Here is a 13,502-nt window from a genome sequence, read left to right as displayed (position 1 = left end):
GATCATCAGGTGGTCTGGAGCAATTGGGCTTTGGTCAAACAGTGAAATCACTTTGCTGACCCTGGGATTTGAACCCTCCTATCACTGGCACAGTGCCGTGTCTCACTGAACAACACTCTGCCCCATTAATAATTTAGCCCAGTATAAATGGTTTGTAAGATAGTGGATGGAATGTGGTAACAGTACAGACCAGCTCTGGCAGTTGTTGGACTGTAAAAGGAAACCCACGTGAAGATGGACAAAAACTCCAGGCAGAACTGGGTTTCGGGACTCAAACCTACAACACTGGAGGTTAATGTGTGTGGGGAACAAAGGCTAGCCTGCCTGGTCCAGTCTCACAGGAGAGCTACTGTAGCACAAATTGCTGAAAAAGTTAATGCTGGTTATGATAGAAAGGTGTCAGAACACAGTGCGCATTGCAGCTTGCTGTGCATGGGGCTGTGTAGCCACAGACTGGTCCGAATGCCCATACAAATGAGCCTACAATAGGCACATCAATGTCAGAACTGGAACACGGAGCAATGGAAGTAAGTGGCCTGCTCTGATGAGTCACGTATGCACTATGGGAAGAAGGCAAGCCGACAGAGGCAGTGTGATGCTCTGGGAAACATTCCACCGAGAAACCTTGGGTCCTGGCATTCATGTTGAGGTTACTTTGACACGTACCACCTACCTAAACACCGATGCTGACCAAGTACACCGCGTCATGGCGATGGTATTCCCCAATGGCAGTCATCTCTTTCAGCAGGATAATGCTTCCTGCCAATTTGCAAAAATTGTTCAGGAATAAATTAATGATCTTAGACTGATCGAGCAACTGTGGGATGTGCTGGACAAACAAGTCTGATCCATGGAGGCCCCACCTCACAGCCTACAGGACTTAAAGGATCTGCTGCTAGATACCACAGGGCATCTTCAGTGGTTTTATGGAGTCCATACCTGGACCAGTCATAGCTGTCTTGGGGGCACGAGGGAGACCTACACAATATTAGGCAAGAGGCTTCTAATGTTATGGCTGATCGGTCTATATAGCATAAAATACTCTTGTCTAGCAAGTTCACATTTTGAGATTCTTCCATACCATAGCAACCCCTGCATTTCGACACTTTATTTTATAGCAGCCATGGAAGCCATAAGAATGAGTATTTACTGCGCAAGGAGTGCTGAAGACTAGAATGAGTATTATGGTATTTCTCAGATTTATAAGCCCCTATCCAGCTAAAGATGTGAAGTAATGAAGCATCGTCACTGATCGCTGTCTTCACTGTGAAAACGGACTAAGCTGCAAAATGTTACATACTGCAGTATAGAACATTTTTGTCCAAACATTAATCTCTCTTCCATTTCCATTTCCTTTTTCTGTCCAATACTCTTCACAAATTCTCATTCATAGTGCTGCCCCTATGGGATCAGAGAAGCATCATATACGGTACCAGTCAGAAGTCTGGATACAGCTCTTTTTAATGTATTTGTCTCTATTTCAGCTGTTATTCATCTTATAGTAAAATGCCTTAAGGCAATGAAGTATTATATATCAAATATTGCAATGACAGAGTGGAACAACTCAATATTTTCTCAAATTTACAATGACAGCATTGCAGACTCTTGGCATACTTTTAACCACTTTCCAGATGTAGCCACCTAGAATGCTTCTCCAATAGTCCTGAAGGAGTTTCTACAAGTTCTGGGCACAAGCTTGCTACCATGGTCATACTCTTTCAGTCCAACCCCTAACAAAACCAACTGTATAAGGTTTAGGTTGGTGGGATTGTGTTGACCAGGTCATCTGTCACAGCACTCCAACTCCCTCCATGTTCATGAGACAATATATAGCATTACATAACCTCAAGCAGTACTTAGGGTCAGTCTTTTATTGAAAAACAAACAATTTTCAGTAGGTGTGTTTAGACCTTTGACCCGTACTGTATATTAAAATATTTTGTAATTCCCCCCAACACACAAATAACTGTGTCTTAAGGAAATTACTTGGTAGCATAAAATGAGGAAAAATGTCATTTTAACTACGGAGGAGGGTTACGTCAATTATAACAAATGTTTAATGTAATATCTAAAGTTAATGTAGAATAATGATGTAATTCACAGAATTCCTGCATTATTAAAGGTTGATGCAGGCATGGTGTGTAAAGACAGTACAGAAACTCAAATCTGGACCCTATTTTTGTGCCCATAAGTAACTGTACAGCGAGAACAAGCATAATGTTTAGCTGTATGAGTGGGTAACTACAATAAGCTAAGTCAAATGGCAAAATACCACTTAAAATGGTAAAGCAGTAAAGTCAACCACAGGAGAGTCGGCATACTATTACAAAATGAGATAAAAACTGCGATATCCATAATGCACTACTATCCATTACGAGTTATTCTTGAAATTAAACTAGTACTCAGCTAATACTCCCCTTATCCAAATAAAATCAGCTGCAATAAATAGTACTGATATTATTTTAATTACGCACTAGTGTATGCCTACGCAAGCCAGAATGCTTTGGGTAGTTCCTTAATATCATTTCTTGTCAAGTTAAAAAAATAAAATAAATAAAAAATAAGTTAAATAACCAAACAAGACCTTGCTAGTGACACAGCTTTATTTAAATTAAAATCATTAACTTTTACCAAAAGACACTTTTGTTAGATTGTGTCTCAATTACTATTTAAGCATGTTTTTTTCAGTCATGTGAAGAACACAGAAGAAAGAAATGGACCGAATGTGAATTAAGACAACTCTACTGATAAAAAGCTAAGATGTAAACAGATCAAAGACGACAGCTGAACGTGAATTAAGTCAACTCTACTCATAAAACAAACCTATGTAAGATGTAAACGGAAGGCACAAAACATACTGCCAAAGACATAATATTGAACAATAAAAAGGAAAATTAGGTACACATATATTTTAAATATCTGTTAAAATCTCTTTTCCCTGGTGTGAAGATTCTTTTTGTAATTTTATTATTTTTCTGGAGGAATGTTATATTTTGTGCCATTATAGAGCTAATACAGTCAGCTATCATTAGACATGCAGTACAATATGCAGTTCAGCTAACAATCTGGACTTTGTGTAAACAATATAAAGCACTTTGTTTTTATTTATCTAATTTTAATGGATGCCCACAGTTGTCTTAAAAATAAATTTTATGCAATTAGATTTTTCATAAATTTCGATCTTGAAGTAAAGCAAATGCATTTATATATATATAAAAAGTACTTTTTGCCTCTGTTAATTAAAAAAACAAAACACAAAAAAGAAAACCATTGAACTGCTGCAGTGAGGACCAAGACGAAAACAATCTGTCAATAATAATATGAATCCCCATTAAAATTAAATATTCAACATATAAAAAAAAATAAAATAAAAAAAAATACAATGACAAGACGGGAAGAGAAAAATGCAATATTTGGGGAATCAGTGATTGTTGACATCTGACAATGCTTTCAGGCGCTCAGTCTGTTTAATTAAAATGAAAAGAAGAAAAAAATTAAAAAGCACGTGAACATAGGAATCGTTGTTGACCAGTGCAGTCATGGTGCGTCGAATCTCCCTTCTGCTCATATGAAATGTGTCCTAGGAGAGAGAGAGAAATTCAATATCCTGTAAGAGTATATTAATCAAACTCCCGAGAATCTGCAATGAGCAGTATTCATTATACTCAGTTACCTCCTCCATTAACTTGGAGGCAGGCTAGTGAGTCATTGGTCTGTATAAATTTGTACTTAGCCTTTCAACTTACTAGACAATGGTAACTGACCACAGCACCAGGTAAACAATCATGTTCATGCCCAATATACATTTCTTCATATTGTTGTGGCAAGTAAAGTTGTGCTAGCATTTGGACAGAAACATTGAATGTATGTATGAATGTAATTTAGCTAAGCCATTTCATATTAATTTAAGGTACACCTCTGTAGTAACTGTGTAGCAAACAAGTTGCCTTTGGTTCCAGCCAACCAGTCCGTTCCGTTTGAATTGTAACTAAACTAAATTAAAGTATCAGTCACACAAGAAGTACTCTTTCATTATCACTATGGTGGACAAATTCAATTCAATTCAATTCCATATATTAAATCTGGTCACCCACACACATAGCACATATACCAGATCACATGGAGCAATTAGCTTTACATAAAGCTTGCAAAGAACATTAAATAGCATAATAAATAATACACTATGAATAAGCAATAAAGAACCTAAAAACAGCAGTGTTAAAATAAAAATAAAAGAATGGTGTTCAACCATTTACAAATATAATGGATGTTGGCACAAAACCTGACAAGGCTGTCTTAGTCCTGAAGGTGAGTGATCAGTATCTCTTGCCTGAAGGTAAAGGGCAGTATCGGCTGTGTAGTGGGTGTGTGTGTGTGTGTGTGTGTGTGTGTGTGTGTGTGTGTGTGAGAGAGAGAGAGATGTCCAAGGTTATTTGTGTTCCTTTTAGTTTAGTCCTTCTGTCTAATTAATGATATTAGTACATAAACTATACAAAGGGATTTGCCAAAAGCTCCTTCCGGTTTCCTTCCAAGACATTTTGTCGTTTAGTGCGAGTGTGCCTGTTTGCACGAGCACCTTGTCTATACTCACTCTAGAAGAGGCCACAGTCCTTCAGGTTGTTCTTGATGATCACATCAGTAACAGCGTCAAAGACAAACTGCACATTCTTGGTGTCAGTAGCACAGGTGAAGTGGGTGTAGATCTCCTTGGTGTCTTTCTTCTTGTTTAGGTCCTCGAACTTGGTCTGGATGTAGCTGGCAGCTTCATCGTATTTGTTGGCCCCTAGAAGACAGGAATAAACGTGCTGCATGAAAAATGATCCGAACAGTACAGAGAAACACAACTTTACCACGACTACCTAAATAGTCCCACATTAAAAGGTTAATTAAATAAGCTAAAAGTTTTATTGGGGAACAACAAACTATCCGGAAAGAAAACTGCAACACAGTGTAAGGTGGGAAAACATGGTAAAATCATGGCAAATTTTCATTCAATAAATTTAGGTATGACTTATATTACAAACACAAGACCTGAACCTTTGATGTTGTATCTGAAACAAACTGGTAATATCCAAAAACATTCAAGATAAATGCAAGACAGCTGCATGGGACTTTGTTTAGCCCAAAGTGCCAGAAATTAAGACAATTAGACATTTAGGGAGGTTCTGTTGTCCTCTGCATTCAGCATAAGAAGCTAATCTATTACTGACCTCACAATGTGAACGTAATAAAATGGGACCAAAACACTTAAGAAAATGAGGAAATGACTGCTCATAATGCATATTACACTAGATCATTGTCTAAGTTTGTAAACACCATGCTGGTAATATTTGTGTTTGATGAGAAAGTTCTGTACAGTACAAACTGATTGTGTTCTATAAACTCAAGTCCTTAAATACCAATTTTCATTCTGTCTTCTTGCATATCTAAGAAGATAATGCTTCTACGAATGAGGCTGCAACTACAAAATAAACGACTTAGATTCCTCCTCCAGTACCTGAGTACTCTGGGAAGCAGATGGTCAGTGGGCTACGGGTGATCTTTTCTTCAAATAGGTCCTTCTTGTTGAGGAAGAGGATGATGGATGTCTCTGTGAACCATTTGTTGTTGCAGATGCTGTCAAAGAGTTTCATGCTCTCATGCATACGGTTCTAGATTGAGGGAGTGGGGGGGCGGGGGGGGGAGATAAATTACAAACACAAACATAATGGTTTGAATGAAGGTATTTCCACATTTCACCATTAGTAGGCACTATTCATTTATATATAACATATACAGGACAAACGAAATTTCCAGTGAAAATGTTTTTGAAGTTTTTTTATAAAATGACTGCTTGCTAATATGTATTATCTGGATACAGTGAAAAAATAAGCTTACATCTGAGTAAATAAGCATTTAGTCATTTCTGAAATATTCTTATAATTTTACACTTAGAAATGGCAAGCTGTGCTAACAGTGCATGAGTCATATATTAATATTTCCACTCCAGTTATTAAGTCAAACAAACCCAGTGTGATTAAAGAGAGGTTGCAGTGATTTCACTGTGGAGAATCTAGATATTACATTTAAAGCAGAAGTAGGAGTCATTTATGACAGTCAAAATGGTGGGGAAGTTCTGTACAGGGTGGTATGAATGTAATTATTTAGTGTAGATAGAAAAAGGTCTGGCAGTTATTACCATCTCCTCATCCTCAGCAAGGACCAGGTCATAAGCACTGAGTGCCACACAGAAAATGATGGCTGTCACACCCTCGAAGCAGTGGATCCACTTCTTCCTCTCAGAGCGCTGGCCCCCCACATCAAACATCCTGTAAGGACAGGGCATCAGGGATGGGAAGAAGCGGCTTTCTCAGTACCGAGGTGATTTTATTACTTTTTTTTGCTGGCACATTTCAGCATCCTGCTTCGTTCTGCTCTTCTGAAAGAACAATTTTGAGTTTTGGTAGAACATCAGTGTTGCATTTGCAGCCACAAGGGCAAATATTTGTCTGTGGCAAGAGACAGGGTACCATCAAGTTCTTCTGTAGTACCTTTGGCGCAAGAACCAGAAATCTGTTTTTTTTTTTGCTTTGCTTAGAACAGCATCAACAGGAACAATAAAGCAGAAAGATAACGCATTCAAACAGGCTAATAGAAGCCTCATAGTGGAGCAGAAGAAAGTTATGTGTTGTATCGAGATGGCAGGTAGGCAGACTAACAAGCATATCGTTATTGCAAGCAATTTGTGTGTGTGTGTGTGTTGCTTTTTCTGTTAGAGTGTGACCCAAACAGAAAATACTGCAAGGGGAGAAAATGCACACATAAAAGGAGAGGGGAAGACTGAAAGCAAGGCGTGGAGGAAAGGAAGACTGAGGTTTAGCTACATTCAATAGACACTTGCGTATTAAAATTTCATGAGGACGCTCAGAGATTGAAGCAGAACAAACAGATCCATTATAGATCCTCAGCTGTGACAGGAGCCCATTGCAGGAAAGCCAGTGCAGTTACAGGATGCTGGGGAGCTAAAAAGGAGCCCCTCACATATTGTCCAAAAATAGGACTTCTTCCAGCGGATAATACAGGAGACACCTGCCAGCGTGCCTTTCAATGTCTTGGATGAAGCTTATCTCCAGCCGAAGAAAGCCTCCTGGTGAAACTGATGTTACTCAGAGCAGTAAACGCTGCCAAAACCCTGGTTCCACTTCAGTTTTACTTAATTCTTTTTCATTCAGATGGCCATTATACTTCAACTGGACATGGTAAACCTAAGACATTAAAACCCTGAAAATCTCAACTCAAGAGGCAATTTGAAAAAGTCCAAAAAAATTATATACCTACAATCCAGCCTCTCACCGCTGGCCACCGACCAGTTCTCAATGTAAGTGCAGCACTGCCAACACAGACCTTGTCATGGTTTAATGGTTGTGTTACCGTTGTCATGGTTACAGTCAGTAAGAAGCATGAAAATGCGGACAGGCAGTTTTGACGTCGAATGCTTCTGTATTATTTATATATTTAAAACGACAGACATCTGGTATAAAGGGAATAAACAATCTGTGTCAGAGGAATATTGTTCAGAGTTGCCCTTGTACCACGGCTTGCATGTGCCAAGCAGATAAAACGCCAGTCTGCATGTCTGGCATTAGTCAGAGTAGGGAATGTTTTCGCAGCTGCCCTAATGCCATGCTCCATACATCACCTGATACAGTGGCTTTTACAACCCTCTGCCATTCACTGGAAACCCAAGCTGCAAATCACTGGTAATATACTAGTTTCTAAACATTCCAAAGTAAAGCCTATGATATAATTGGACAAAAAAAAGCTCCACTCTTCAAATTCCCAAACTCTTTTTCCATTCATTGCATCTGTCAGGATCCTGCTTAGACACATTACTATTCAGTTTCCTTCAATCCAAAATGAAGAATCGACAAATTCAAGGGGGCAGCGTAAAAGGGCGACAGCAAGTGGGGCGTGAAATGGAAATGGAGTCGCCAGGCTTGTTGACAGCTACTTCAATTTATCTGCTACGCCAGGTAAATGAGAAACGACTTGTGTTTCCTTGTCAGATGAAATCAGGACAAAAAGTGACTGTTCATGCAAACAAGTAGGGCAGATGGGTAACCACACATCGACAGCCTGTCAGTAAAGTGGCTCCAAGATTTTTTGAGCAAATAAAATACCTTCCCATACAAACAAGCAGGCAACACTCATTTCATTGCTTCTAATGAAAGATACAGTAGGTCAGCCTCTGGAACTAACGTCTGCAGAGAGGAACCCATTCCAATAGATTTGGTTTGCTAGAATAAATCCACATCTTTCCCAATGAATTGTCTCAAGGCTCACAAATTGTTGCTGAAAGTGACTCACACTGACAAAACAAAGGACTTCTTTTGGATTCATTTCCTTCTTTCTGCTTAGACGGATGGATTTCTGTGTAATCCCAGGAAAATGGTGAAACTTGTGCCCATTGACAGTTGCTGCATTCATAGGGTTTGGTGGAGCCAAATATATCATAATATTAATTTTATATGCTAATGACGGCAAATTTGTTGGCTCTCATAAACATATCTATTTTATTCTTTGATGGTTAATTTTACTTATTGATTGAAAAGAGAACAGCATATTTTGCACTAATCACATATGGAAATCTTTGAAGAATCAAGGCTTTAATTAGTTCGCTTAGATTCTAATTACAAAAATGATAAGGAAAGTTATAAGCTGGTGTTATAATAGTTTAAACTTTAAACTACACCACAAGATTGAAAAAAAAAAATCCATGGTGGAGTCTTAAGAAAATCTGACAGATACTCATGCAGATCACTGCTGCAGATCGCCTCATGGTCCACAGTTCAATAACCCTTCCAGTTGAAAATTCTGGATGAGGAGTTCAGCTGCAGATGTTTGTCTGCCATCTATGAGCAGCTGTATCACATCTGGACTAGTTGCCCCTTTGAGCAAGTCACACTGCGGAAAACTGAAAAACTACGGCTGGGATTAAGATGGAAGGACCAGGGCTGACCTCAGTGCTGATAAAACACCCCGAGTGAAAGATAAATGGTGGTTGGCAGAAAAGATTAGAAACCCAGCCTTGACTGTGCATCAGACATGCAGAAACATGCAGAGCGAGTGAGAGATGTCTAGAGACTGAGGGAGACTGTAAACTGGCCGGCTCACTTGAAGTGCAGATCTTTGAAGGTGAAGTGGGTCTCCACAATGCCAGTAGTCTTAACTCTCGTCCGAAGCACATCCTGCTGTGTGGGGATGTAGTCGGGCCTGGCTATCCGCTCCAGGTCATTCAAGTAGCTGGTGGGGAAGAAAAATGTAACAAGAACATTATCACCCAGATACACAAGGCTTTACACACACAAGTTCAACTACACGTTTCAGGCCAAAAGACGCAGCTACATCTGGCTGACTGACAGGTGTGATGGCATAGTCACCTCGACAGGGGTGCCATCACAGCGCCCCTAGAAAGCACTGGCCCAGGTGCACTGCGGGAGCAATGTTGACTGCACAGATGGCAACCAACGAGGAGGAGCAGAAGGTGCTGGGAGGCGCACACATGCCACAATAAAGGGAGGCCGAGGAGCAGAGGGAGTACAGAACCGGAGTCACAAGCTTCTCTCAGAGTCTGACCACCAACTTCTGACAGACACCCTGAGTGCTTCTTGAACCCCCCCTATGGACCAGCCATGATGCTTTCCTTCCCACCCCCCATTTGCTTTGGGCTGGAACTGCAGTCTCCATGTGGATCAGACTGCCCATTCCTCAAGCCCCAGGAAAGCAGCTGCTCAGGGTCTTTCACTCAGTCCTCTGACTCGTCTCCCTCTCAGCCCGTGACAGGGAGAGTCATTCCTCTTCTGGTGTGAAGATAAGAGTAAATAAATGGTCGGTGATCAGTGATTCGATTAAATAATTGTATCTGAAGAGTAAGATATAAAACACTGATTGGGGAAATTACTTTAACAAGTAGAGCATTGTGCTAATAATACAAAGGTTGTGGGTTCAAATCCCAGGGAACGCACATAAACTGTAACCCTTCCCCGTACAGCAAGTTGCTTTGGAGAAAAGCATCAGGGAAATTAGTAATAATTGCTGACAACAAGTAAAAAATTTAGCAATTTACACACACAAACTTTTTATATATGTTTATATGTATGCGTGTGTACACACACACACACACACACACACACACACACACACACACACACACAAGATTAATGTACATTGTAAAATAATTGCCACGGGTAGAGTTATCAACAAAGGTTAGGGTGCAGTTTTATATCTTTACATTGTTATATTTTATTCTCCCCAAAAAAAACATTTTCTTGAATGGAAAATCAATAGTTCATTTGTCTTGCCAATGTTCAGAAATAAATCGCACAGCAGGCTACCCAAACACATAATTATTAGCATGTGAGTGATTCTTAAACAGCTGCTGGCAGCGCATTGTTTTTTCACTACACCCAATGTGATAGTGAGCTGGATTCTGGCCTCGTGTTAGACAGAGCCTCTACTTCAAAGAGTGAGTCGACATCCTCTTCAGCTCCGTCTGTCAGGGTGCCTAATGGCCTCGTTGGAGGGAGTATTAAAAAGTTCTGATTAAACTTAAAGCATAATCTGCTTTATTTGTGAAACTATATTAACCAACTGCAGGCCCATCAATTCTGAAGTACCTGTTGTAGCCCAGAGGCAGAACTTTTATTAAGCAAAACCCAAGAAAAATGAAGGTAACTGGCATAAGTTATTAGCTCCCAGCTTTGAACAGATTTCTGGGTTTCAGTGAAAAATGGCCATACAGGGAGCAATAACTTCAGCCAGGTATTCGTGTTTTTTCTGTCCCCATTTACATTACAAGAGGTTGTTGCATCTCTGTAAGCACAACCCTGATGAACTGTTTCCACTGAGCTGCGGCCTCCTGCCCCAATCTTCCCTGAGCTGCCACATCTACATATGATACAAAGCATCTCTGCGTTCACCTCAGAGAGGATCCTCGGTCAATAAAAGGCCCCAATTTTGTCCAATTCGTGAGGTAAATCAATCATTAAAGCTCGTGTATATTCAACCAACATTCTGTGTTTACTGTGTTTACTGTGCAGTTACAGACACCAATATCTGGAAGAGGCCATGGGACAGAAGCAGTCGATATGAAAAAGAAAAAAAAAAAAAATAGATTTCTTATTCATTATCAGACAATATAAGATGTATTCTCATGAAGCTATTAACTAGTGAATCCATATGCTGTCCAAATACACTGATTCCTAGCATGTAAACAGACCGATTAACTTTTCCATTGACTGACTAGCTGTGATGAGCTTCAACAGGACAGCGTATCTCATGTCAAAAGGAATAAATGATTGTGCTCATAGGCATTGGAAAGATCTCTTGATGTCAATTCATTTGATTTACCCATGGAGAGGACTAGTCAGTGACATGTGCAATGAAATGCCAATATCATGCACCAAGCACCAACGGCAAAAGACAACTGATTAGCGCGAAACGTTTCAACTCACTATGCAGCGGAGTCATTGAGCTGGTACTCTCTGGAGCGCGTGAAGCATCTCTGTACCCCACTGTCGGCCCACAGACGGCGGATCACGTTGGACAGGTCGTCCGGAAGCACCCCCTGCTCTTCAGCTGTAGCGGACAGGGCAAACAGCTGGCGGGCGTCATCCTGCAGGGAGAACGAATCAGGGCGGCCATGGAGCAGATCAGAGCTTCATATTCCATATAAGAACTCCATAAACAAGGCTAGTGAGCAGCTAAAGAGAATCACGGCACAGGCAAACTCAAACATGAATAACTGCAGGTGAACACATCTTAACGTGTTAGTGCAACAGGCGAATGTAAGTTACACAGGGGAGAGTGTGCCAAAGGTATCATTTAAAAATATATCTGTGCTCATTCATTCACAAAAAAACAACATTCTATGACTAAAGGTAAGAGGTCCAGGCATTTTAAGCAAGCAAATAGTCCAAAAATTGTGTTTAAATCTACCTGTATTTAATCTCCTTAAATGAGTCCCAGGTTGCATATATTTTGAAATGAAACTATACAACTTCAAATGGTTGAACACATTAAAATATACAAGATTACGTGTTGTGTGCTTCCATAACGTATTGGGGATAAAATTTATATTCAATTTTAAAAGATAAACTTAACTAAATTTGAAAATACAAGCAAGCAAATGTTTAAAAGGCACAATACTTATTTTAGTATTGTTTAAAATTCAGCTACTTTTGCCATTAATATTACCCCATAAAAAAAGTCATAGAAATTCCTTATTGAATTAGTATAAAGAAATTTTAAACATATTTATTAATAGAAGGTATAGGAAGATTTTAAAATATACAGCAGAAGTATCCTAGTGCAGAACAGAGGAAGAAAACCTTGAAAACAATACAAAGAATGAAAACCCAATCTGATTCTTCTTTCCAAAAAGGTTAATATTTTATAATGTAACTGCCCTCTGCTGTGCAAAGAAACAAGTGTGAAGCAGTGAACTGTAGAGGACTCAGCAGAAATTAGCTCTCCTCTGGGTAACGATGGCTTATCAGACACAAGAACAATTGACGAGGTTTTAAGGAAATTGCAGGGGGTCTGACAAAGGGCTTATCACTGGGACGCAGCTAGTGAATTTCCAGGCTGCCTGTATCGCAGGAGCAGGTGGCCATGCCATCTTGCAGCTCCTATTCCACTTTAATGCACCGTGAAAAAAATCAAGCGTCATTCTTCGGAAGAAATTATTCAGTGGAGGTCGGATGTCCCGTGCTCAGGACTTCTTGTGCTAAGACTCCATGCCAGGGCACTATGAGACAAACCCTTCTGTTTTCCTGGCTAGCAGAGCCAGCAACCATGGCAGGAGCCAGAACTGCCGTGGGGGGTGGGGGGTGGACAGGGGCGGCAGAGAGGGCTGGCAAGGCCTGGCACGAGCCGTGGCATGAGACGACATGCGGGGCTGACATATGGCAGCCCCAGATAACCCAATTGCTAGTTAGTGCCATGGCGCCTCGACCACCACTGTATGAAACACATTAATCCTCTGCAGAGCGACTGGGCTCCTTCTGGACACACTGCTGGAAGGAGGTTGCTTCCATGTTACGTAGCAGGCACACCGTCCAACAACAGGTCCCTTTGACCAGGCTGTAAGGTGTTTAGCCAGTGCCTTCTCCAAGTTAGAAGAGTAGAACAACACCTACCACAAACCCCTAATCACAGTCACAAGGCACATTAACAGTGGTAGAGGATGGTGCTGTTATGGTCTGTGACCTGCCTTCTCTGCCACAAACATTATGTCAATAACCGTCCTTCCTGTTTAATGATGTGAATTTCAGTCATAATCTTATACACTGAGCAGTGATAATTAAGCACTAACAATGAAATGTAGCATCATCCTAATACCTTATACAGAAACCAATAAGAGTATGCCAAAAAGAATAAGCAAATCCTCACACTTGGAATATCATGTTACAATTTAAATTATCGTGGAGATAACCTGACCTCAAACCACTTGAGTGACAGGC

At 40.2% G+C, this 13,502-nt stretch overlaps 1 protein-coding gene across 1 annotated transcript in view; it reads right to left on the bottom strand.

Moving 5' to 3' along the window:
* Window positions 1-2,585: 2,585 nt before the first annotated feature.
* Window positions 2,586-13,502, bottom strand: part of gnai2b (guanine nucleotide binding protein (G protein), alpha inhibiting activity polypeptide 2b) — a 56,435-nt gene continuing 45,518 nt past the window's right edge. Inside the window, exons 4-9 of the mRNA XM_049018349.1 lie at window positions 11,493-11,653; window positions 9,154-9,282; window positions 6,179-6,308; window positions 5,498-5,651; window positions 4,592-4,783; window positions 2,586-3,580 (exon numbers count right to left, since the gene is read on the bottom strand). Coding sequence (XP_048874306.1) covers window positions 4,593-4,783; window positions 5,498-5,651; window positions 6,179-6,308; window positions 9,154-9,282; window positions 11,493-11,653 — 765 coding nt within the window. The 3' untranslated portion in view covers window positions 2,586-3,580; window position 4,592. The remainder of the gene's footprint in view (window positions 3,581-4,591; window positions 4,784-5,497; window positions 5,652-6,178; window positions 6,309-9,153; window positions 9,283-11,492; window positions 11,654-13,502) is intronic.

This window comes from Brienomyrus brachyistius, chromosome 6 (genome assembly GCF_023856365.1).
Source record: "Brienomyrus brachyistius isolate T26 chromosome 6, BBRACH_0.4, whole genome shotgun sequence".
Taxonomy (NCBI): domain Eukaryota; kingdom Metazoa; phylum Chordata; class Actinopteri; order Osteoglossiformes; family Mormyridae; genus Brienomyrus; species Brienomyrus brachyistius.
This window is presented reverse-complemented; position numbering and strand designations above follow the sequence as displayed.